General features: G+C 36.9%; 1 protein-coding gene across 2 annotated transcripts in view; it reads left to right on the top strand.

The window, feature by feature from the left end:
• Nprl3 (GATOR complex protein Nprl3) overlaps positions 1–25,506 on the top strand; it is a 654,348-nt gene that overhangs the window by 467,578 nt on the left and 161,264 nt on the right. For both annotated transcript variants that reach the window (XM_090398550.1, XM_090398549.1), the window contains exon 11: positions 4,932–5,061. In XM_090398550.1, the coding sequence (XP_090254676.1) occupies positions 4,932–5,061 (130 nt within the window). The remainder of the gene's footprint in view (positions 1–4,931; positions 5,062–25,506) is intronic.

Genomic DNA, 25,506 nt, shown 5'->3' with positions numbered 1-25,506 from the left:
AGGAAATAAGTACATTAGATATATCGATATCCGACTTTGTTGCTCCAGGAACAGAGAATGAATGTAGGAAGACAAGTAGTATGATAGGAGAGAATGAGAAAATAATGGTTGATAGTGTGGAAGGTGTGAGTGACTGTGGAAGTTTAGGAGATGGTTTTGTTTGGGAGAGTAAATTTAGATTAAGAGTGACTGACCTGCAGAGGGAGATAGATGAGTTGAAAGAGGAGGTGGAATGTCTAGTGAATGAGAGCAGAAGTATGAAAGATAAGATTAGGAGAATGGAAGAGATGAATGCAAGGCGAATCAGAGTAGGAGAGAGAGAGAATTTAAGGACTATGAGTGAGAGGTATGGGGGTGCTAGAAGAGGAGAGATTGGAAACAGTAGAAGAGAGGGAATGAGAGAGAGGTATGGGAATGCTAGCAGACGAGAGGATGGAAACAGTAGGAGAGACGGAATGAGAGAGAGATATGGAAGTGCTAGAAGAGGAGAGAATGGAAACGGTAGGAGAGATGGAATGAGAGAGAGGTATGGGAATGCTAGAAGACGAGCGGATGGAAACAGTAGTAGGAGAGACAGAATGAGAGAGGGATATGGAAGTGCTAGAAGTGGAGAAAATGGAAACAGTAGGAGAGAGGGAATGAGAGAGATGTATGGGAGTGCTAGAAGAGGAGAGAATGGAAACAGTAGAAGAGAGAGGTATGGGAATGAAAGAAGAGGAGAGAATGGAAACAATAGGAGCGATGGAATGGTAAGAGGTATAATGTATGGTGACTCAATGATCCGTGGTGTTCAAGATAGGATGCGTGAGGAGTGTTTGCCAGGAGGAACAATAGAAAGGGTGGCTATGGCAATTAAGAGAAGTGAAAGGGTGGATGAGATGATTGTGATGGTAGGAACGAATGACTTGAGTGGTAATGTAAGTCGGGCAGCGAGAGATATGAGATTTTTGCTTGAGACTGTACGGAAGAAGACAGAGAGAGGAAAAATAGTGTGCGTGTTGCCTAGGTATGATAATGATGAGCTGAGCAGAAGAGCGGTGATATTGAATGGCATAATAGCGAGAATGTGTGACAAGAGAGGACTGGTATATGTGGATGCTTGGAGTGCATTTGAGGAAAGAGAGGAGTTGTTTGCGAGAGACCGTTTACATTTGAATGAGGAAGGACGTAGGCATCTGGAGAGATTGCTGTTCTGAACGAGTCAGTGTGTCCCAGGGAGGATGATAGCAGGGGTGGCCTCTTGTGGGAATGGATACTTGGGAGAAGGGAGACAATGTCAGGTAACACTGAGCCCAGTGGAGTCTAGAAGGGATAATGCTGGGTATAGAAACAATGGCATTTATATGCTGTATACTAATGCCAGGAGTATCCGGAATAAGGGAGAGGAATTGGTGGCGCAGATAGCATCAGCCTGGCCAAAAATTATTGCGATCACTGAGACGTGGCTGACAGAAGGGGATATAAAAACAGGAATAGAAGTCGCTGGGTATAGCATTTTTCGACAGGATAGGAGGGGAAAGCGTGGTGGTGGGGTGCTGCTTATGATAAGTGATGACCTATGTCCTCTAAGAGTGGAGAATTTGGAAGGAAGTGAGACAAATGATTTTGAGAGCGTATGGTGTGAGGTAGAGGTAGGCAAGACAGGATATTTAGTGGGGTGTTGCTACAGACCCAGGAGATGTTTAGACAGCTAAGTTTGGCAAGTGCAAGAAGAATGATTGTTATGGGAGATTTTAACTTCAGTAGTATAAATTGGAGAGAGGAAGATGCATGTAACAATAGGGGAATGGAATTTCTAGAATTCTTGAGGGACAAATGTCTTAGGCAACATGTAACAGAGGGAACAAGAGGTTCAAAAATTTTGGATTTGGTTATAGCATCAGAAGAGTTGATAATAACTGAGTTGACGTCTCTCCCACCAGTTGGAGAGAGTGACCATATGGTTTTGACTTGGAAAATGAATAGACATGCAGGAGTATCAAAGAGACGGGAACTTATGTGGAATTATAAGGCAGGTGATTATAATAGTCTTAGACGTGAACTTCGGGAAGTTTCATGGAGGGAGGAATTGGAAGGCCGCGATATCACCAGTGTGTGGGAAATTGTGAAAGAATATTTGTTATCAGCAATGGTAAGTTGTGTACCACGAGTGAAGAAGAGGGCGCAATTTGGAGTAAAGTGGATGACAAACAATATTAAACAGGAATTGCATGCGAAAAAGAGGCTATGGAAGAGATATAAGGAGACAGGTGAAGAGTTGCATGAGGAATATAAGACACAGGCCAGAAGAGTGACTCGTGTGGTAAGGAAAGCGAAACTGGAATATGAGAGGAGATTGGCCCTAAGATCCAAAGAAAATCCTAGGGAATTTTTTAGCTATGTGGCCAGTAGGAGGAGAAATGACTGTGGAAGAATGATATTGTGGGATAAAAATGGGAATAGAGTGACTGATGCAGAGGACATAGTGGAATTGTTCAATGAACACTTTATTGGAGTATTTCATTCTAGAGGAGTCAGTTTTAATGCTAGAGGGATAGGACTGGTACGAGGTCTGGAGGTACAGGAGGAGAGTGTGTTTCAGATACTGAGTACTCTGGATGTCAGTAAAGCTGTGGGACTGGATGGTATTTCGCCACGAGTTTTGAGAGAATGTGCTAGGGAATTGACAATACCTTTAACGTGGCTTTTCAATGAAAGTCTGGCTTTGGCAAAGGTGCCCAGGGAATGGAAGGAAGGTAAGATAGTGCCATTGCATAAGGGTGGTAACAGACTGGAAGTGTCTAATTATAGGCCAGTCTGTGTGTCATCAGTAGTTGTTAAGATCTTGGAGAAAGTAGTGAGGGACCGTGTACAGCATTGGGCAGATGAGGGTAATGTTATCTGTGAGAATCAACATGGATTTGTGAAAGGACGCTCTTGTTTTAGCAATATGCTAGCCTTTTATAATAAAGTTACAAGAGCATTAGATGAGGGAAAGGCATATACTGCAATTTTCTTAGACTTGGCGAAGGCATTTGACAGGGTGCCACATGATAAGCTGATATTTAAGTTGCAGCACATGGGTCTGGATGTCAGATTGGTCAACTGGATTCAGGATTGGCTGTCTGATAGGTATCAGAGAGTTGTGTATGGTGGAGCAGTTTCCAGGAGGCAGAGGGTTACAAGTGGGGTCCCACAGGGCTCAGTACTAGGACCTATATTGTTTAACCTTTATATCAATGACATAGCCAGTGGATTGCAGGGGGATATTCAGTTGTTTGCAGATGATGCGAAGCTTGGAAGGATTATTAGTAATAGTGCAGATGTGGTAGCCCTGCAAGAGGATTTAAATAAGCTAGATAGATGGGCAAATGAATGGGGGTGTCAGTTTAATGGAGCAAAATGTAAGGTCTTGAGGTTTGGGAAACATCGATGGGATGCTGCATACTCTATGGGAGGAGTTATACTGGAGGAAGTAGGGAAGACAAGAGATCTGGGGTTGATGATTGATAGAAACCTGAAGTTTAGGGGACATATTGCAAAGGTGGTGAAGGTAACACAGAGGATTGCTGCTATTATGAGAAGGACACTGACCTGCAGAGATAAGAGGGTTATCATTCCGTTGTATAAGTCTCTGATCAGACCACACTTGGACTATTGTTCTCAGATTTGGTCCCCAGGATTTGAAGGGGATAAATTAACTGTGGAAAGGATACAAAGACGGATGACAAAGATGGTTTCAGGACTGTACAAGGATAGTTATGAGGATCGGCTGAGAGAATGTGGACTGCAGAGTTTGGTGGATAGAAGAAGGAGAGGTGATATGATTGAGACTTTTAAACTGTTGAGAGGTGGTTACAGGGTTGACACTGGGGAGTTCTTTCGCTTGGTTGATCAGCGGGAAGGAGTGATGACAAGAGGCCATCCCTGGAAGTTACGAAAGGAAACTGTGAGCAAGACCGTAAGGAGTGGTTTCTTTGTGTGGAGGGTAGTTGAGCCGTGGAATGCATTGCCTGATGGAGTGGTGGGAGCGAGAACAGTCAGTGGGTTTAAGGAGTGGTATGATAAACTTTGTGTTTCTCAGGGGGGGACCCCCCCTCGATGAGTATTGACAGACTTTATGTCTTAGAAAGGACCTCCCTCGAAGAGTCTTTTGACTCCTTGGAGGCCTGAATAATAATAATAATAATAATAATACATGTATCATCTTTTTGATTGGTTTAATTAAAAACCAAAAAAATGTGTAATCAAGTTTCATTTTTATACAGGGTGATTTTTTTAAAGGCATGTAGTAACTTATCTACCATGTTCTAATCTTGAGGGAAGCCAGATAATAATAAGATAATTTTATGCTAATTTTATTAGCATAAAATTATCATATTAGCATAAAACACTGAATAAAAATGGCTCATGCATGAATCTCTTTAGAATACAGTATATGTACTAAAATAAAACAAAAATATTATATATTTCACCTTCTGTACCATGCCCTTCTACCAAAAATCAAATGTATTTTATTCTGCTAGAATTAGCAAGTGCATTTCTAAATTTTATGTTCATATGTCTATTTAAATTGAAAAGGGTAAGGAATTTATAGTAATAAGTTGTGTGTGTTTGTGTCATACCAAAAGCATGATTGATAGTCACTTGCTTGTATGCTTTCCTTTTCATCATACAATCAGTTAATTGCAACAGCAAAATCATTGTGTGTGGCATAAATGAAGTTTCATGTCATCCTATAGAGAAAAAAAAGTTACACTTCTGGCATATTTTTGACATGTTCATTTAGTATTGACATTCTCCATTATTGTGTAGAATTTAAGATGAAGTTTCAAATGACAATGTTGAAAGAAAATAAAAGTTTCTTCTCAGAATAATTTATTTCATTTAAAAACAAAATAACCTGATATTAATTAGATATTTGTTCAAATTCACTCTGAATGCTCTTGCAGTAACTCTTCTCTAGCCGATAAGTTTGGAGAAAGATTTAAAGGTATGTCTTTGCTTACCATGTTGCACCAGTTTTCTCTTCCTACATCCCTTAGCCACTTGGGAAGCCCCATGAATCTGCCACAACAACAAGTAAAGTTCTCACTAATTTCTTTATAAATACCATTATATATACATTTATATTGTATTATTCATTATGTTATAAATGAAAATGCTTCTTCTTGTAAAAAAATATATACATATAAATCAGTTATGTCTAATGTTAGAGTTGCTTATAGGTCAAGTTGGATAATCAGGAAGATATTCCTGTACAGTATAAAGAATACAGAGAATCAATGTGAGGCCGGGATTCTGTCCTGTGTCCAATCATTACTTTTTTATGGTGAATCCTATTATTTGGATGGCCAGTATACTACAACTTGGTCAAAACCACAAACAAAATAATAGTACAGAATGATCCATTTCTTTCATGTTAAATAAGGTTCCAGTGAAATAAGGCTATTGTTATCATAAAGGAGAATAGTCTACAGTTAGGTACCAGAACAAACTTGACCTCTCCAGAATTAAAGATAAGTTCCATCAACAGAAAAGAAGTAGAACTAACCAAAGAATTAGAGAAACCAATGACACTGAGATCAAGATTACAAACAGGTATGATACATGTGAACAGAACTTTGAACAATAAGTGTAGAAGGCAGTGGGGATCAGGAATGAGTAGCTAAAGTACTCAACACTAAACATGATGGTGAACTTCTTCAATTGCAGACAATTTCAGTTAGAGTAATTAGATATGGGCAAATTTCAAAATGGGAAATTCATCAATGAGACTTACTTGTGATTCTTCTAAAAAAGAAGAAGAGGAATTTTTTTGATTAATTAAAATAACAGGGATCTGACATTAAGGGAAAAGGAAAACTGGTTGTTGTTGGAAATCTAAAGAACAGGAGAGGAAATAGTATAATATCCATTATTGAATTACTTAAGGAATTGAACAACGTAGATACGAATATAAATTAAATTATACTTTAATAAATATTTCCGATATTTCAGCAATGTCACGTTGCCATTTTCAAAAGGAACTTACAAAAAAAGGCACGTGCATGTAGGCACTACAACATGGTAACTGAGAATGAAGAGATGAAGCTATTATTCTCCTAAAAGTCCTGATGGTGCCCTCTAGCGTGCTAAGTAGGTGTTCTTGGCCGTTGGGCTGAAGGTTTGCTGATGTAAGCCTCCCAAATTTGGGACAGTCACATACATCCAAATTTGTTGAGGTTTGGAGAGTTTCTTAGGGCTGATGTATGAAGGCTGATTCCATAAATAGTCTTTCAAATTTGTATTTGCTACGGTGTATTACTGTAGCTTTCTTCCACCGTATTCTGTGGCGTGTATCCAGAGCATGGTCTGCAAAACCAGAATGGCTGTACTTGTGAAAACGGATGTAGTCCTTGTGTTCAGAAATTCTGATATTTGCTGTCCTGCCTGTTTTGCCAAAGTAAGACAGTTTACAACTGCAAGGACCTGGTATACACCAGGTAGATCTAGGGGAAGTGGTTGGTCTTTGGTGGAGCGGATAAGGGATACCAATTTTCTGTAAGGCCTGTAACAGGAGGTCAGGTCATGTTTTTTTAAAATTTTGGTGATTTTTTCCGAGGTACCTCGGATGTAGGGAATGGTGATTGATTTAGAGTAATCCTTGTTGTGGGGGGGGGGAGGTAGCCATTGGCTGAGAAAGTGTTAAGGGTGTGATTTAGTTCAGTGTTTAGGGCCATGTCATTAGTTCTAACAACATGGCCCTAAACACTGAACTAAATCACATCCTCAACACTTTCTCAGCCAATGACTACCCCCCCCCCCCCAAAAAAAAAAAATCCAAAAAATATTAAAACCTACAAACCTCCCCCCCTCCACAACAAGGATTACTCTAAATCCATCTAGTTAATTTGAAAGACTATTTATGGAATCAGCCTCAGCTCTAAGACTCTCCAAACCTCAACAAATTTGGATGTATGCGACTGCCCCAAATTTGGGAGGCTTACATCAGCAGACCTTCAGCCCAACGGCCAAGAACACCTACTTAGCCCACTAGAGGGCACCATCAGGACTTTTAGGAGAATAATAGCTTCATCTCTTCATTCTCAGTTACCATGTTGTAGTGCCTACGTGCACGTGCCTTTTTTTGTAAGTTCCTTTTGAAAATGACAACGTGACATTGCAGAAATATCGGAAATATTTATTAAAGTATAATTTAATTTATATTTGTATCTGTGTTGTTCAATTCCTTAAGTAATTCAGTAATGCATAACCAACGTATAAGCCTGTCTATGAGAATCAGTATAATATCCATATATTAAAATTCAGATATCCTACAAATTTAAAATTAAAAAAAAATTGAATGAAATAAACATTTCATTCAGTTTATTACAATATGGTATTATTTTATAAAGTCGTTATACAAATGTTTTCTTATTGTTTACATTTTCACTCTGCGGGCAAAGTATGTTTTGAAATGTCTTTTTTTTTTTTTTTTAAATCTTTGGTTACTTGAAGTCTTGCTTAGATATAAAAGAAATTTATTTGAATTACTAATAAATTTGTAATTCTGTCTTGAAATGCTCATGCTGTTTGTATCCAGACAAACATTTTTTGACAAAAAATTTATGTTGTTACTTGCAAGATACATCAAGCTGTCAGTTAAATAACATCTAGTTAAATAAGGCTACTGTTTTCATCAGAGAAAAAGGGAGAATAGTGAAATGTTAGGTATTTTATTGAAATAATTAAATTAACTTACCTCAGTATAAACCATATGAAATGGCAAAATGATATTCATACTCCTGCCTTTTACCCTCTCTGGTATCTTAACTACCACTCCTGAGATATTGACTGGTCTGCATATTGTTTCCTGTGCCTCCTCTATGCAGAACTATTTTGTCCCCTTTCCATTCTCTTAGCACTATCCCAGAGCTGAGATAGCTTGGTCAGGAGAGCTGCCGTTCTCCTTGTACTTGATCATAATACAGAAGTTGACATCTCCTGGCTGTATTTGCATTAAGGTTATGTGATATCTCACGCACCTCAAAATCACCTATTTGCACAACAGTCACTGTCACATCTGACATTGTATCTCTACCTGGATGATACATACTTGCAAAATGATTACTCAATAACTATTTCATTTCCTTCTGTTACCTCTGTACCATCAGCACTTGCTAAAGTTATCTTTCCATAGTGGTTCTTCCTTTTACTCTCTACATAGCACAAGGACTCTTTGGGATTTGCTTTAGTTCAGTTAGCCTCCTCTCACATAGCTTTTGCCTTCCTTATCATACTGTTAACTTTTCTTGCTCGTTGGTGTCTTTAATTGCTGATGAGCTTGCCGATCACCTTTTTCTTTATATAATTTCCACAAGTATTAATTGTTGTAACTCCTACTTAATGATGCTGTTCATCTATTTCATTTATTGGAAATCTGAAGTAGCTTGAAAAAGTTATGTTTGGTCTCTAGAACAAGATTTCCTGACTGTTTACAAAATATATATGCAAATATACACACACACACACACACACACACACCCTCTGTCCAAAACGAAACCGAACTTTTGATAGAAAATAAAATACAGGCCAATTATAATTATTCAAATAATTTATTTCAATCAATATACTCTCCCTCAGCTTCGATTGAGTATCCTTGGTGAATGTGGCGGTCGTGTTTAGTTAGGCTAAAAAATGTGTTTTTAAATTGAAATATAGTGTGGCTTTATGTCTCAAATTGTGCTGCAGTTGTGCATTGGTTAGATACAAGTGTCCTTCAGTGGTGTTATTGTTTGGAACTGTGTTATATATATTGTGTTTTTACTGCCATTTGTTTCACTACTTCAACGTATAAAGATGGCGTCCAACAAGAAACATATGTCAGCGGCGTGCAGGACTTCTACTTCTACACGAAAGGCTGGCTCAGCGTTAGATTTTTTGCAATGGACGTGTTGCGGAAACTGCTACATGTATGCGCCGAAGAATGTGAAGGATCTGTGGTCGGTCTGGCTAAATGAGAAGAACGAAAATGTTGACGTATGTGAGAAGTGTCGGGATAGACTGGAGCGTTTAGGAATGGAAGCTGACATCGGGAGCATAGCAGAACTTCGGTGGGAGTTCATGAAAATGAAAAATGACCATCTTCTGCATGAGTAATTGGAAGTGCTCAGTAAGGATATACTGGAAGTTAAAGCTGAGTTTAATGTGTTAAACACAGAAATTAGGACTATAGAGATTACGTTAGCTGAAGTAACTAGAACAGGATTACGTATGGGTGAGTCTTTGGTGAATGATGCAGTAATAAATAGTAAATAGTATGGGAGTGATTGGGAGTCAACAAAATAAAACCACAAGGGGTCTAGAAGAAACGAGATGTCATGAGGGTGGGGGGATAAGTAAAATAGCGTTGAGTGATGAAACTTGGAGAGTCATGCTGAATAGCATAGAAAAGAGTCCATGAGTGATGCTTGTGTGAACTTGAATGAAGTTAAAAGTGGTAAGATATATGGTGATTCTATGATTAAGGGTATGGAGAGTGGTATGTCTGAGGAGTGCTTGGCTGGTGGGACAATAGAAAGACTGGCTTTAGCAATAAAGAGAGGGCATGATGCACACAGGATGATAGTTATGGTGGGTACAAATGACCTGAGTGGTGGTATAAATTGGGTAGCAAAAGATTTAAGAACATTGTTAGATATTGTGAAGAGGAAAAGTGTCAATGGGAGGATAGTGTGTGTGTGCTGCCTCGTTTTGACAATTATGAGTTAAGTAGACGAGCGATGATAATGAATGATATGATTGCAAGAATGTGCAAAAAAGGAGGTCTGGAATTTGTTGATGTCTGGAGTGTGTTTGAATTAAAAAGACAGTTGTATGCTAGAGATGGGCTGCATCTGAACATGGAAGGACATAAGCGATTGAAGAAGTTACTGTTTTCTGAACAAGTTGAAGTAATTGGGCAGGGAAACTAATATTGAAAAGGTTGAGTGTAAGAGAGAGAAACTTTACCAGTGATTGTATATTTATTGATCCTTATTTCCAGAATAAATTGAGAGAGAGAGGGGATAGAAATCGGCATGGGACTACTGAAATTAGTGACTTATATCACTTCTAAAGCCGGTACAAGAGCTAGAGGGAATCTGCAATTTTTGTATACCAATGCAAGAAGCATTCGAAATATGAGAGACGAATTTTTGACATTAGTCAGTGCAATCTCACCAAAAGTTGTAGGCATTAGTGAAACTTGGCTGTCTGCAGAACATGTGGTCACTGGAATTGAATGTCATGGGTACAGTATTTTCAGGAAGGATAGAGCAGATAGAACAGGGGGAGGAGTACTGTTGATGATAGCTGATGTACAGCCAAAGAAAGTAGTATATCAAGATGACAGACATGTGAATGTTTATTTGAGGCGGTGTGGTGTGAAATAGTGACCAACGCAACCAAATATACAGTTGGATGCTGCTATAGGCCAGGGGGTACGGGGGGGGGGGGGGGATATTGAATTCATGCATCAGCAAATTAGTGCAAGTTTAGTGATTATTTAGAGTGCAGGTTTAGTGATTATTATGGGGGATTTTAATTATGGTGATATCAGTTGGAAGGAGGAAATATCACGTAGCAAAAAGGAAATGGAGTTCATACATCTTCTACGAGATAATTACTTGAAACAGCACATAACTTAAGGGACACGTGGTGTGTGAGAGTGTTGGACCTTGTTATTGGTTCAGAGGATATATGCATAAGTAAGGTATCCTCATTACCTCCAATTGGTGAAAGCGATTATGTGGTATTGACTTGGGAGGTTGCAAAATCTGTGGATTTTTCTGTTAAAAAGGGGTATATATGGAACTACAGGTTAGGCAATTATAACAAGCTTCAGAGTGAGCTTGCAGCCATCCCATGGCAGAACATATTGCAGGGGAAAGATGTTAGCAGTGTATGGGATAAAATCAGTGGGTATCTGAGGAAAGCAATATCAGTTTATGTCCCCATGGTCAGGAAGACAAACAAGGCAGGTGTTAGATGGATGAACAGTAGCATCAAGCTTGATCTGCAAAAAAAGAAAATGTTATGGAGAATGTACAAGGAGAAATACGATCAATACACTCATGAGCAGTACAAGGCTCAAGCTAGGAAGTTTACCAGCATAGTCAGAAAAGCTAAATCAGATTATGAAAAGACCTTAGCCAATGAGATCAAGAGTAATCCCAAAGAGTTCTTCCGCTATGTGGCAAGTAAAAGGAAGAATGTGACTTCGGAAGGATGACTTTAGTGGGTGCTGATGGTATTGAGGTGACAAAATCAGATATAATAGTCGAGTTACTGAGTAATCACTTTTCAAAAGTCTATCACCCAAGTGAGGATATCTCTGCACCTGTAGCAATAACTAATCTGAAAATTGAAGCTAAGAAATCAGAGGTATTTAATATATTGCAAAATTTAAATGCAAACACTGCTGTAGGTTTAGATGGAATATCAGCTCCGGTGTTACGTGAATGTGCAACCCCTCTTACTTGGATATTTAATTGTCAACCCCTCTTACCTGGATATTTAACTTAAGTTTGAACTCTGGTATGGTCCCCTAGGGACCATACCAGAGTTACAGACAATCACAGAATAAAATCACCATCTCAGGAGTAGTGGTAAAAGTATTGGAAAAGTTGGTAAAAGACAAAATTCAAGAATGGGTGAATGGGTAGATCAAGATATGATACTCTATAGAGGCAAACATGGTTTTGTTAAAGTAGATCCCTTAGCAATCTATTAACTTTTCATTTCATAATAGAATGACATCCGAGTTGGGCAAAGGAACTGGCTACAAAGTGGTACTTCTGGATTTGCTAAGGCTTTTGACAGGATACCCCCATGGAACACTGTTATGCAAATTGGAGCAGATGGGAATGGATACTAAATTGGTGATATGGATAGGAGAATGGCTCAGGGAGAGAAACCAGAAGGTGGTGCATGGAGGAGCCAAGTCCAGGATGATACAGGTGACCTATGGTGTGCCTCGAGGCTCTGTGCTTGGGCCATTGTTGTTTAATTTGTATATAAATGATATAGGAAATGGCTTAAAGGGAAATATTTCGTTGTTTTTGATGATGCAAAGTTGGGTAGCACAATAAAAATCAAGCTGATGTTGGAAGTTTGCAGGATGATTTAAATAAGCTGGTAGAATGGGCAAAAGGTAAGATGTCAGTTCAATGTGGAAAAGTGTAGTCATGCATTTTGGGATTAAAAGATTACCAGCTGTGTACCACATTGATGGAATAGTACTCCAAGAGATTGATGAGGCTAGGGACTTAGGGGTGTTGGTAGATAGGGAGGTGAAGTTCAAGGGACATATTGCTAAGGTGTCCAAGATTGCACATAGGATTACTTGGTTGTTGAGGAACATACATCCAGAGATAAAGAGGTTATTATTCCTCTTTATAAAGTGTTGATAGTTCCACATTTGGATTACTGTGCTCAGGTCTGGTCACCTAGATTCCTTGAAGATGAGGAGGCTGCAGAGAGGGTTCAGAGAAGAGTGACTAAGTTGGTGAGTGATGTAAAAAATGCTCCCTACATTGATAGATTGAGATCTTGTGGATTGCAGAGGTTGGTTGATAGGTGGATATGATAGAAACATTTAAATTACTCAAAGGTTTTTATAGGATTGATACAGGGGAAATGTTTCAGATGGAAGAACAAGGGGTCATCCCTGGAAATTAAAGAAGAGTGTGGTTAACAAGGGTGTGAGAATAAAGTTTTTGCCTGGAGGGTGCTGAATGATTGGAATTCATTGCCTGACTTAGTTGTGAGCTCTTCATCTGTGAATTCAAGAAGAGATATGACAGATATTGTTTTGCTAGTTTGGGTCTCCTGCGATGAGTCTACTGACTCCACGGAGATACCCGTAATAATAATAATATACAGCATTTGGCATGGTCAATTAATTCGTTAGATGAGGTTTTTATATCGGTTTTTGGGATACTGTTGAGGGTCGTGGTTACTGCTACTTGAACGTTTTCAATGGTGTCGTATCTCTTTCCTTTCATTGGCAAATGAAGTCGGGGGAAGAGAAAGTCACAGGGTGCTAAATCAGGTGAATACGGCGAGTGATCCAACACAAACTTGATTTTTGCTCAGAAACTGTCTCACAATGTTCAAATGATGAGATGGTGTATTATCATGCAAAAGTGACCAGCTGCCTGCATCACAATATTCATGCCATACACGACGAATTTTTGCTATCAATCGCTTCAAACTTCAAGATAAAACTCACCATTGAAACATTTGGCCAGGTAGAACAAATTCTTTGTAGATGATGCCCTTGGAATCATAGAAACAAATCAGTATTGTCTTTGCTTTTGACTTCTCCAAGCGACTTTTTTTTGGCTGCCCCTCTTCTGGTGGGTCTCCACTCAGCACCGGTGCTTTGTTTCGGGCTCATACTCAAAACACCACGTTTGGTCACCAGCAACTATCGTTTCAAGGAAGTTTGAGTCCTTACGAGCGGTTTTAATTTTGTCCTTGCAGTGTCAATTTGATACATTTTTTGGTCGTTGGTCAACTTGTGGGGAACAAATTGCAAATTCAATTTACGAAGGCCCAAATCCTCAGTCAAAATGTTGTGCACAGTTGATTTTGTAATCCCCAATTCATCTTCAATCAATCTGATGGACGATTTCGGGTTTTCTTTGATGAAATCATGCACTTTTTGGATGTTAACTTTGCTCAGTCCCGTTTTTGGACAGCCCGGCTTTTTGTCGTCCTCAAGTATCTCACGACCACTTTAAAATCGCTTAAACCACTCATAAACATGAGTTTGGGATAAGCATTCATCACTGTGTGCTTTTTGAAACATTTGATGCATTTTGGTAAAAGTCAATCACTGCTTTTGAAACTAATTTTTCGACCGTTCATCAAAACACACTGTCACTCTTGGCTTCTAATGAAGCAAATGTCATAAGCAGTTGACACAACACTAATGAGGGTTGCCTCTTTTGACAACAAAAAGATACAACAGGTGGCTCAACTAGTTTCTTCTATTTTTGAAAAGTTTGGTTTCTTTTTGGACAGAGGGTGTCCAAAAAAAAACCCATATATCCAAGCCTAATAGCTTATATTCCAATGCCATATACTCCAGTTTATGCAACAACCCTTCATGTGGTATCCTATCAAATGCTTTAGCAAAGTCCAACATTATTATGCTGGACTTTGTGTGTGTGTGTATAAAATTAATAAAATAATCCTTAGCCCACCCATGGTACAAATATATTGTTGTACAGTTGTTATTATTATTAAACCTCCAAGGAGTCATGGCTCATCAAGGAAGGCTATACATCACTCATACAAATTGTCATCCTTTCTCTTAAACTCATTCACACTAGATGCACTCACTGCTTCAACAAGTAAACTGTTTCACTCACTCATGGTTCTGTGAGAGAACAATCTAGCCCTCATCCCTTTTTTTTTAACTACACACAAACTTAACATCAACAGATGTCCCCCTTTTCCTATCCCCACCTTCCATATAATAAAAATTTTATCAACCGATATCATATCACCCCTCTTTCTCCTATCTACCGGACTTCAGTCTACATACTCAATCTACCCTTATAAGTTACACTTCATAATCTTGATGCCATATTTGTAACTCTTCTTTCCAGTCTTTTCACAGTTTCTTTTATCCCTATAGAACACAGCAGACCAAAACAGAGTAGGCCACGTGCAGTCACATCAAGTCTTTATAAACAGGCAGAATGACCTCCATATCCTTACATATCATTGGTCATTTCAACATCCCATCCTAATTATTTTCTGAGTTGTATTTGAAATTTTTGCTATGCATCATTTGAAGTTCAATTCTAATCAATCATAATTCCAAGATCTCTATAATCATCAGTTTCACTAAGTATAATCCACCAACATAATATGCCATTGGATATTTTATCATGCCAAAGTTCATAACTTTACATTTGTCATCATTGAACTGACAGTCATTATTGTTTGCCTAATGTTCCAGCCTATTCAAATCATTCTGTGAATGCTATATATATCAGTAGCATCTCTCTGATAGCTCTGCCTATCTTTGCATCATCAGCAAACAACCTAAGATCTCCTGTCAGGCCCTTTCCAGTATCATTAATATTAATATATTAAATGACAATAGTTCAAGGACTGATCTTTGGGACACACCACTGGTCAACTTAAATCTGGCAGATTCACACTCCCCCCATATACCATTTTCTAGTACCTGTACATCAGCCACCCATATATCCAAGCCTAATAGCTTATATTCCAATGCCATATACTCCAGTTTATGCAACAACCTTTTGTGTGGTATCCTATCAAATGCTTTAGCAAAGTCCAACATTATTATAGTGTGTTCATTTCCTTAATCTAACTCAGCTGTAATATTATAAAATAGGAGCAAATTGCTCAGACATGACGTTTAGCAAACACGTGTTGTTCCTTGCAAAGTATAGATTGTTTTTCATCCCATTTCTGTATGTGACTTCTTACCAGTTTCTCTAATATCTTAACAGTCACTCCATAGATACTACTAGATCAATAGTTAGATTTTGCACCACCCTTGTTCAATGGGATTATCATATATTCTTTGCATTCCTGTAGGATCTATCCTGAGCTGAGACTCAAATTATACAGGGTGTTCACATTGGACCTCTCTAGTTTCAAAGAATGGTAAAAAATGTGGAAATATGTAAGGTTTGGGTTGTTCAGACATTTCAGAGACAATACTAGTTTCATCCATATATGTTTTTTTTTTTACAAAAACTTGGTGATTTTGAAACCATGATCCATACACTTAAGTAATAGTAACACGTTAAAACTAGGGAGGTCCAACATGGACATCCTGCACAAACATGTCAAGGACCTAGTCAGTTCAGCTGAACATTCTTAAATTTAGCATTTTTTATATATGATATCCAGAGATGGGATATCATATGTACTGATATCCCATCTCTCCCTATTGCCAAATTCTTATCAAGGTAATGCAACAGCTCTTTCATTGTGGTGGTAGCACTGTGCACTGTGGTATGTACACCAGGTTGATAGATGTTAGCAAAGTGAGCACTTATTATTTCAATAATCACATCTGCTTCTGAAACAAAGGCACCGTTTGCATTCACTAAATTTCATTCTTTCTTTTACTTGCAGCATACCAATAAAATTCTTTTGAGTTGCTTATAACCTGCACAACCAATTTCTGGTCATCATCCAACTTAGCTTTCCTTTCCGTGCAATATAATAAATTTAGTTTAATCCTTTATCCAAGTGAGAGCAAACAAACTTTGCACCTGAAAATATCTTCGGGATTGAATATGGTGTTGTACTATTTACCTGGGTAAGTAGTACAACACCAGCTTGCAGCACCTTTGCTACAAGTTGCCTGGTGTTGTACTAATTATTATTATTATTATTATTATTATTATTATTAAACAAGACCTCATGGAGTCAAAGACTCATCTAGGAGGTCCTTTTATCTCACACACATCTCATCATACCGGGTCTTAAACACATTCAAACTCCTTGCAGACACCACACTCTCAGGCAAGGCATTCCAATCATTCACAACTCTGCACGAAAAAAACCTGCCTCTCACTCCCCTACTCACACCCTCTTTATACAGTTTCCAGGGATGACCTCTGGTTCTCCCCTGATCTCCCACTATTCTCTGTAGAACTTCTCCACCATTGATCCTATAACAATCCCTTACCAACTTGTAGGTCTCTATCATATCTCCCCTCTTCCTTCTCTCCACTAGACTCTGCAAATTACATCTTTTCAATCTTTCCTCATACTCGACATTCCAGAGGTCAGAAACTACCTTAGTCAGTCGCCTTTGGACCCTTTCCAACATCTCTTCAGTTTGCAAACTTTTCAGTTGCAAACTTTGTTTGCTCTCACTTGGATAAAGGATTAAACTAAATTTATTATAGTCTAACCAAGCAAAAAATAAACTTTCAACATCTTTCTCTAAATCCAGAGTAATTTAATAAAAAAAAAAAAGGTGGCAAACCTTTTGGCAACTCCTATAGTGGGAGCTAATAATTAATTAGCTCCCACTGAAGAGACCTCAATAAAGGTCGAAACTTAATGTTATGCATTAAGGGCCACTCCCTTAATGCATAACATTATACATATCCACAAGGAGATGTGTTTTGCATTATGGGAGATACTGGGATAGGAGTGTTGGTAGCTTGCTCCACCTTTGCATGGAGTCGCCTGGTGTTGTACTACTTACCCAGGTAAGATAGTAACGCACCATATTCAGTCCTGAAGATATTTTCAGGTGCAAACTTTGTTTGCTCTCACTTGGATAAAGGATTAAACTAAATTTATTATAGTCTAACCAAGTGAAAAATAAACTTTCCATGCAATACTTATAACTTTTCTACACTTCATGTATTTCTAACTCCCTCTCACTGTTATTCTCATGATATTCCTTCCACATCACCTTCTTCTTATAGGTCTCTTGCTTAATAAGATTGCACATCCATTTCACTATCATCCTATTTGTTCTTCAAACTCTAGGTACCTTTTCAAAGCTTTCTGTGCACTGCGATTATCCTACTCATTCAGTAACTGATAACATGGAACCAAAGATAGTATTCTCCTGAATTTTCATAATTTCCATACAAAAATTGTAGTTCAGCATGTATGTCCTGATTGGAACATCCATATAGTTGGCCATATTAATAAATATATAAATAAACGCATATTATTAAATGAATAATAGATTATTAATAAATTCTTCTTCATTCTTTTTAGTTTTCCTTGCTATGTAATCACTATGTGGATAATGTAAGTCAGCCATAATAATTACTCATTTAGTGCCCATCAGGGTAATTTAGCAGTGCATTTCTTCATCTCCTGCAAATGAATCACCAAGTTTGTGTCAACTTCACACCAGATGGCCTCAAACTCACTGCTACATGTGACATTATTACCATTAATGTTTTCATGAGTTCCCTAACTGAACTCATTTCATCTGTTATCATCATATTATAGTAGACCTCTTCTCTCCTGTCTTTTCTGCAATTCTTAAAAATATTCACACTTCATTCCATTTACTACATCCAGCCCTAATATCCAAGTTTCATTAATGCCATTTTTGTTTCAAATGCTCCTGGCATAACCAGTTACCTCTTCACATTTTCTTATACTTAAATCAACACTCTGCTTGGTCCAGTTGGGCAACTTTTTTCCTTTTCAGACACACTCAAAATGCCTGAATTCAAAGCTTAGTCCATCCCTTCAGCAGGTTCATAATGATTATTGACATTCAGAAATAAAAGAGTACAATTTGTTGCCTTGGTCAATATGTTGGACCTCAAATTGTAGGCATTAGTGTGACCTGGCTGTCAGAATCAGACATACTAACTGGTATCAAGTGTAAAGGGTACAGTATTTGTAGGAAGGATATAGAGGATAGAAGAGGAGGGGGCATGCTGCTAATGATATCAGATGACTTGAATCCAGTTAGAGTTGAGACCTATGATTGTAGTACAACTACTACTAAAATGAATAAAAGAATGAATATGAAAGAATAACTCTTCTGAATACAGATGGTGTGAGGATGATAGATGCAGAAGAGGTTGTTCAACTAATGAGTACAGCTTTGCTAAAAGCTATCAACCTGGTGTACGCAACATTAAGCTCACTACTACCTCTTTACTGGATGAAAAAAACTCAGGTGTATTAGTAGGAGGTATTAGAGCTTGCACAAACTGAATAAGAATTTAGCAATAGGGACTGATGGGCTATCAGCACATGCGCTAAAAGAGTGTTCAGATGAACTTGATATTCTTTTGACAGGCTGTTTAATATGAGTCTCAGAACAGAGAAGATTCCACATGAATGGAAAGAACGTATGGTAATTCCATTGCATAAGGGTGGTGCAAAGACCGATGTATCCAACTATCGACCAATTAGTATCTCAGGAGTGGTAGTGAAGATTTTAGAAAAATTGTTTAAGGCTCGCATTCAGAAATGGATTGACATTGAATCTCTACTTTAAGGGAAGGTCATGTTTAAGCAACTTGCTCACGTTTTATAACAATGTTACCATTGAACTAGACACGGAATGGATACACCATGATACTTTTGGATTTTGCTAAGGCTTTTGACAGAATACAGCATGGTAGACTGTTGCATAAATTGGAGAATATGGGTTTGGATTATAGAATATTAGCATTTACAGTATAAGAGAATGGCTGACTGACAGATATCAAAATTGGTATATGGGGTGGTGGGGGGGGGTTGCAAGATTTAAGGTAACCAGTGTGTTCCACAAGGATCAGTGCTTGGTCCACTGTTATTCAATCTGTACATTAGTAATATTTGGAAGGATTTGACAAGCGACATACAGTTATTTGCTGATGATGCAGAGATAGGTAGGGTAATCAGGAATGCTGCTGATATGCAGTACTTGCAGAATGATTTGAATAGGCTGGAATTGTGGGCATGGGAAAATGGATATCAGTAAATGTAAAGTCATTCACTTTGGCATGATTAGATATCCAATGTCGTATTATATTGGTGGGAATATGCTAGAAGAAATTGAGGCTAGGGATCTTGGAGTGTTAGTATATAGGATGTTGAAGTTCAGGGGTGATGTAGCAAAGATTACAAATGCATCTCAAAAGATAATTGCAACTGAAAGGAACGTTCACATCGGTCTCCTATTTTCTGTTGAGATTTTGATATAGTGGAGAGAATGAAAGGAGAGTGTTAAAAATTATATCAGGATTGTGGAATACTGTTTATGAAGATAGATTGAAAATTTGTAGCCATTAGCAAACAGGAGAAAGAGGGGTGATATGATTGAGAGTTCTAAACTTCTGAGAGGGTCATACAGGATTTCAGTTGATGGAATTATTCAATTTATGGAGAGTGGGGAAAGTACAAGAGGGCATCCTTGGAAGGAGAATGAATGCCACTAAGAAGGGGGATTAGGGCTTGATTTTTCTCTCATAGGGCCATGCGTGATTGGAATGGATTGCCATTGGATGTTGTGACTGTAAGCAGTATGAATGAATTCAAGAATAAGTACGATCGCTGGTGGGTGTAGTATGTGGCCTCCCTCGATGAGTCCTTGACTCCCTGGCGGTCTCTCTTAATAATATAATAATAATGATAACATCATTATTTTGCCTGCACATCCTAACTGAATTTACACATTATCACTGCTCCTCCCAAGAAGATCTAGTTTTCCTGACTGTGTATTAGGTCTCATTCCAAATAATTTCTCTAGGCACCTGATATCAAATCCATTCATGTGGAGGCCATCTTCTTATGCAAGTCTTTTCTAATATTGAACTCACTCCACACGTATCCAAAACTCAGACCTATTTTTTCCTACGTAGCCTGTGGATTAAATCATTTACTATCATCTAATCATTTTTGCTTTCTCACTCCTTACATGAAGTCTTTCATATTCTCTTTCATGCTATATTTGTCACTACTTAAATCATTAATTCTGACTAGCACTACTATCTCTTTTACTATTATTTTCTGTTTCTTTTTTATTTTTGTCTTATCCTTTATTTTAGCTCTTGGGAAGCTCAGTGTAGCAACTCTGCACAAAGCACAAATTTAATTATTGAATCACCATACCACATACTTCTTTTTTCATATATTTTAATTGACTTACCTTTTTATTATTATTATTCATTGATAAATTACAAAATTCTGTACTTTCCTTCCTATTATTCTTGTTATGTTTCTTTTCCTCTCTTAGTTTTCATCAATATTTTTCTGCTTTCTTCAGCTCTTTGGTTAATTTTCACATAATTCCTTTTAACCATGTAAACGGCCATTATGGATCAAATATGCATCCTCATACACTTCGTATCCATCATATATATCAATGGTATTAATTTTAATATGCACTTCGCATCCATGATAACCTTGACCTCTATAGACATCTTGGCCGGTAGCATTGTTAAGTTTAACATTCCATATGCTAAATTTTCTTCCTTTATGTCATCAGATATAAATGGTCATTTCCAAGTTCCACACTATCATTATTCTTAGCTTTCAATACTTCTCTATTGTTCTGACAGGTTTTTGGAGCCATTTTTTAACACAACCTTAAATTAACAGTAAGTCTTAAAATATGTGTACTAGAATTGTACTGAATGCAATAAATCACTAAAAAAACCATAATAATATAGTAAAAATACACTAACTAATCTAAAAATAATAATAAATAAAAAACCATCTGTTTTATAGGAGATTCAAATTATATATCTTCAATTCTTCAATCTTCAAATTATATATATATATTCAAATTATATATGTCTGCACACAAATAGCCTTGAACCAGCAAACTTTTCTGCTGAATATTTGAACTACAGTTGACTTGAAGAATGTAGGTTTGAACTGCATGATTCCACTTATACATGGTTTTTCTTTAATAAATATAATGGAAACTTTTTTTTTAAAGATTTGTGACAATTTAAAAAAGTTTGCAGATGAACTGTGTAGCCTAGAAATATCAAAAACATTATGAAAAAGTCAGATATGTCATGAATGCATAAAATATATGTAGACACTAGTCTATTTTATCATTTACTACCATCTATTATGAAAAGTTAAAATTTATCAAAATGTATGCATGCAAGCACTTAGATTGTACATGACCATTTGCAGTCGAGAGAAATGTAAACAAACGTAAAGATGCAGTATTAAATCATAACTGCATAGGATTAACTGTTATTAATTAGTTAAATTAATTAATTAGCATAATAAAATAATTTTATAATGATTCATTCATTAGTGTTTAGGCTAGGCTACCACAAAAAATTTGTATCGATTGCACTATTCTACCATAAAGCAGTCATATTGCTGCTTTTTCATTATCAATGCATGAATTGTTATACCTATAAATAAATATGAATTTCTTTTTCATATTATCTTTTCATTTTAGATGTCTAGTATCAGTAATATGTATAACATCTACAGTGTTTAGTATCTATGAAGACAATATTGATGTAGTTACCAACAGACATACTATTCATCTTGCAAACAGATGATGTAAACTTACGGTATCAATAAATACAGTACAGTGCTGTAAATGTATTTTCACATCCGTATGATTTTCTTTTCTCTAGCTTACTTTATTGTAAGAATATAGTATTTAATACATACATACCATACAAAATATGTGTTAATCCATGGTTTATGCTATTGGTAAGACTTGTGATCAGCAGTAGGCTATTAGTAGTTAAGTTTTTGTATTACGAAAGTTATACAAGGATTTTTGAATAACACTGGGTTTGTTGCCAATAATCCCCCACGTTGTTCAAGGGTCAACTGTATATTGTTGATACATAGATTAGACAACAGTGATTCTAGAAGAGAACCCTGTGGTGCCCCACATGTGACTTTTTTTTTTTTTTTTTTGAAACTGCATTCCCATACACTTTGCTGGCTCCTATCATCCATTCAAGCTGCAACTGATTATGCATTCTCATCCTTCTCAATACATTACTTTGTCATGTGGTATCAAATGCATCATCAAAGTCCAGTAAAATCACCATGTAAGCATCTGCTCTTCTACTAGTCTTATCGCTCTATTATAAAATGCAACAAAGTTATTGAAACAAAACCTTCTCTTAACATGCTAGCCTATAGTTGGATACCACTGACTTATATTCTCCCTTGTGCAGTGGCCTTATTTTCCCTTCTTTCTACTATTATTGTAGAAACCAAGTCAAGGGCACTTCCAACCTTTTGTGCATTCTCTTAGCACATTGATACCGAGCCAGTCCTGGCCAGGATAAATTGTCTCATTCTGCACTTTTCCTTAGAATGTGATGCATGAATCTGTTTTTTACTTCCTGTTTGCATATCGATGGACATGCCACAAATTGGTGGCATGTGTTTAAATTGAAACCAAAATTGTGTTTGGAAAGGGAGGAAGAATGTGTTTGTTTCAGGATCTTTTAGAAACCAATAATTGATATCAGGTTGGTACATACAAATTGCTATAAGGTGTAAATATGTGAACTGACATTAATGAGACATGAACCATATGGAAATGATTGGCATATGTAAGGGAGAGAAAAGTCATGTGAATGGAAATAATTTCATCAGAGGTAAATGAATTACTAATAATTAACAGTTGTGGTATCACGTGTGTCCCGTAATTATAATTGCCAAAGCACGTTTGCAGTTGAAAGGAATAACTTAAAAAAGCTTATGAGTAGAGGAAAAGAGATTTTCTTGTGACATCTAATTAAGTATCCAATAAAAACAGCACTTGTATACATTGGTAGCTTAGTAAATGACTATAGGGAGGGACATATCTATTGAAGTAGTAATGTTGATTGAATGATTTATCTGGGCATGGCATGAGTTATGTGCATATTGATGAAGCTATAAGTGAGCAAATTATCCTGTACTTTTGTGATAATTTTATAATAATTTCCTCCCATTACATTTTGCTGCACTGAACTGGTAATCATTATCATTTGCCTACACTGCCAATTTATTTAAATCAACCTGCATGATCTGTGCATCATTTTTATTAACTACTGTCTTTTCCAGTTTATATCATCAGCATACAGTTGGATATTCCTCAACTATTTTCAGTGTCAGCAGACAATGCACAGAGCTCTTTGTCATACCACTGGTCATCTGCATTCCCCTTGATTTTCCTGTAGCATATACTGCTCTTTGAAATCTATCAGTCATTCACCCCCTTATCCTCTCTCATTCACCCTTTTTTACATTCTTATTTACCATCTTGTCCACATCACCAGCTTCATCCTTGCACATTTGCTCTATTTTAATTAACAGGATTTCATGTGATTTCTTGTTGAATGGCTTTACAAAGCTTGTATTATCATGATTTGCCCATTTCTTTTATCCAACTGAAATGCATATATATTACTAAGGGAAGCTCTCCCTCCCCATTGCATATCATATTCATCCATTCCTTAATTCTGCTCCTACCAACTTTTCCAATATACCTTATACTTCTCAATATACTTGGATCCTGCCAGGTATTTAGATTGAAATTCAGATATCTGGTAAGGAACACTGCCAGTTCACTTGCACCCACTTATAATGCATAAGTCTTGATAAGCTATCTGTGTTTGTAGAACTGTGCTTTCAGGAGGGGATAGAGGGAAAATGAGATTTGTCATCCTTGGTTGAGATTAAAGGCAATTTCACAGACCACATACAAAGTGCATTACAGACTACACAGCACTACATGGTACTGCTATGATAAGGAGAAAGTAGAGATGAAGAAGTGATTGTATAATTTCATATGTCAGCCATTACAAGCACTGCTGAGTCCAAATTTATTTGCCTGTTTACCACTGTCATTGGAAGCTCTGGAGCACATTCAGAGATGAGTAACTAAAGCAGTATCAAACTCTTTCCATAGCCAACACACTATGGGAAGAGTTGAATAATTTTCTCAAACTCTCCATAGTGTGTTGGCTATGGCAAGTGTTTGGGGAAAATGTTGAGTTCTAGTGGATAGCAGAAAAGTAGTGATAGAAATGTTTAATGTGGGAAGGGAGTTTTACATGATTAATACAGAAACAGTTACATCTAAAGTAGAAAGTGGCTATTCTTACTGTGTGAAAGTGTGGTGATGAGAGGAGTGAAGAATAGATTTTTTTTACATGGAAAATGGTGGGCAAGTAGAATGTGTTGCTAGAATTTGTTGTGAATTGTGATTTCATATATACAGGATTGGCTACTTATTTTCTTTTGCAAGTATGAATGTAGGACCCAAGTTTCCTGACACAATGTGCCTAGAAATTTTGTGGACTTTAAAAACTCACATTTTATTTTCTTCTCAGTGTGCTTCATTCATATGAAATTTTGATAGAAAAAAATAATTTTATAGATGCAAACATATGTTTATTATTTCCTTTACATGTTACAACAAAAAGGGAACAAAAGATATAGATGGTTTTACAGTGCTATATAGTGGAGTGAACCAAATATCAGAGCTTCTAGTGGTGTGGCCATTTTAATCAATAATAAATGGAAAAATAGAATACAAAAGTACAATTTTGTAAATGATCAAATTATAACAGTTAAATTAAAAACATATAGAAGCTACTTAAATGTTATAGAGTAAATACTCCTGAAGAAGGTAGGAAAGAGGGTTCTAAACAATTTTATGAGGAACTACAAAAACAGTTAAATAAATGTATAAAAATGACTATATTTAATAGCAGGAGTGTGCTAGAGTTGAAAATAATCCAATTCCCAAGTGTCTTAGGAAAATAGGGAGAAATTTGCATGTTTAAATGGTCAAGAACTATTAGACTTCTGTACTTTCAGTAATTTTAAAATAACTAATATTTTTTCAAAAGAAAAAGAAAAAAGAAAGAAATATACTTGGAATTACAGAGAAACAAGATCTATAATTCATTATATCATTACTAAACAGAAACTATCCCCATGTGTGAGAGAGAGATATGTTTACAGAGGAAGTGAAATGGAGAAAGGAAATAAATAAGAAATAGAACAAGTATAAAAAGTATATCTATTACA

The sequence above is a fragment of the Typopeltis vanoorti genome, chromosome 9 (genome assembly GCF_054136105.1).
Source record: "Typopeltis vanoorti isolate ZY-2024b chromosome 9, IOZ_Tvanoo_1.0, whole genome shotgun sequence".
Lineage (NCBI taxonomy): Eukaryota > Metazoa > Arthropoda > Arachnida > Uropygi > Thelyphonidae > Typopeltis > Typopeltis vanoorti.
The sequence above is the reverse complement of the archived record's forward strand: the minus strand, read 5'-3'. Positions and strand labels throughout refer to the sequence as shown.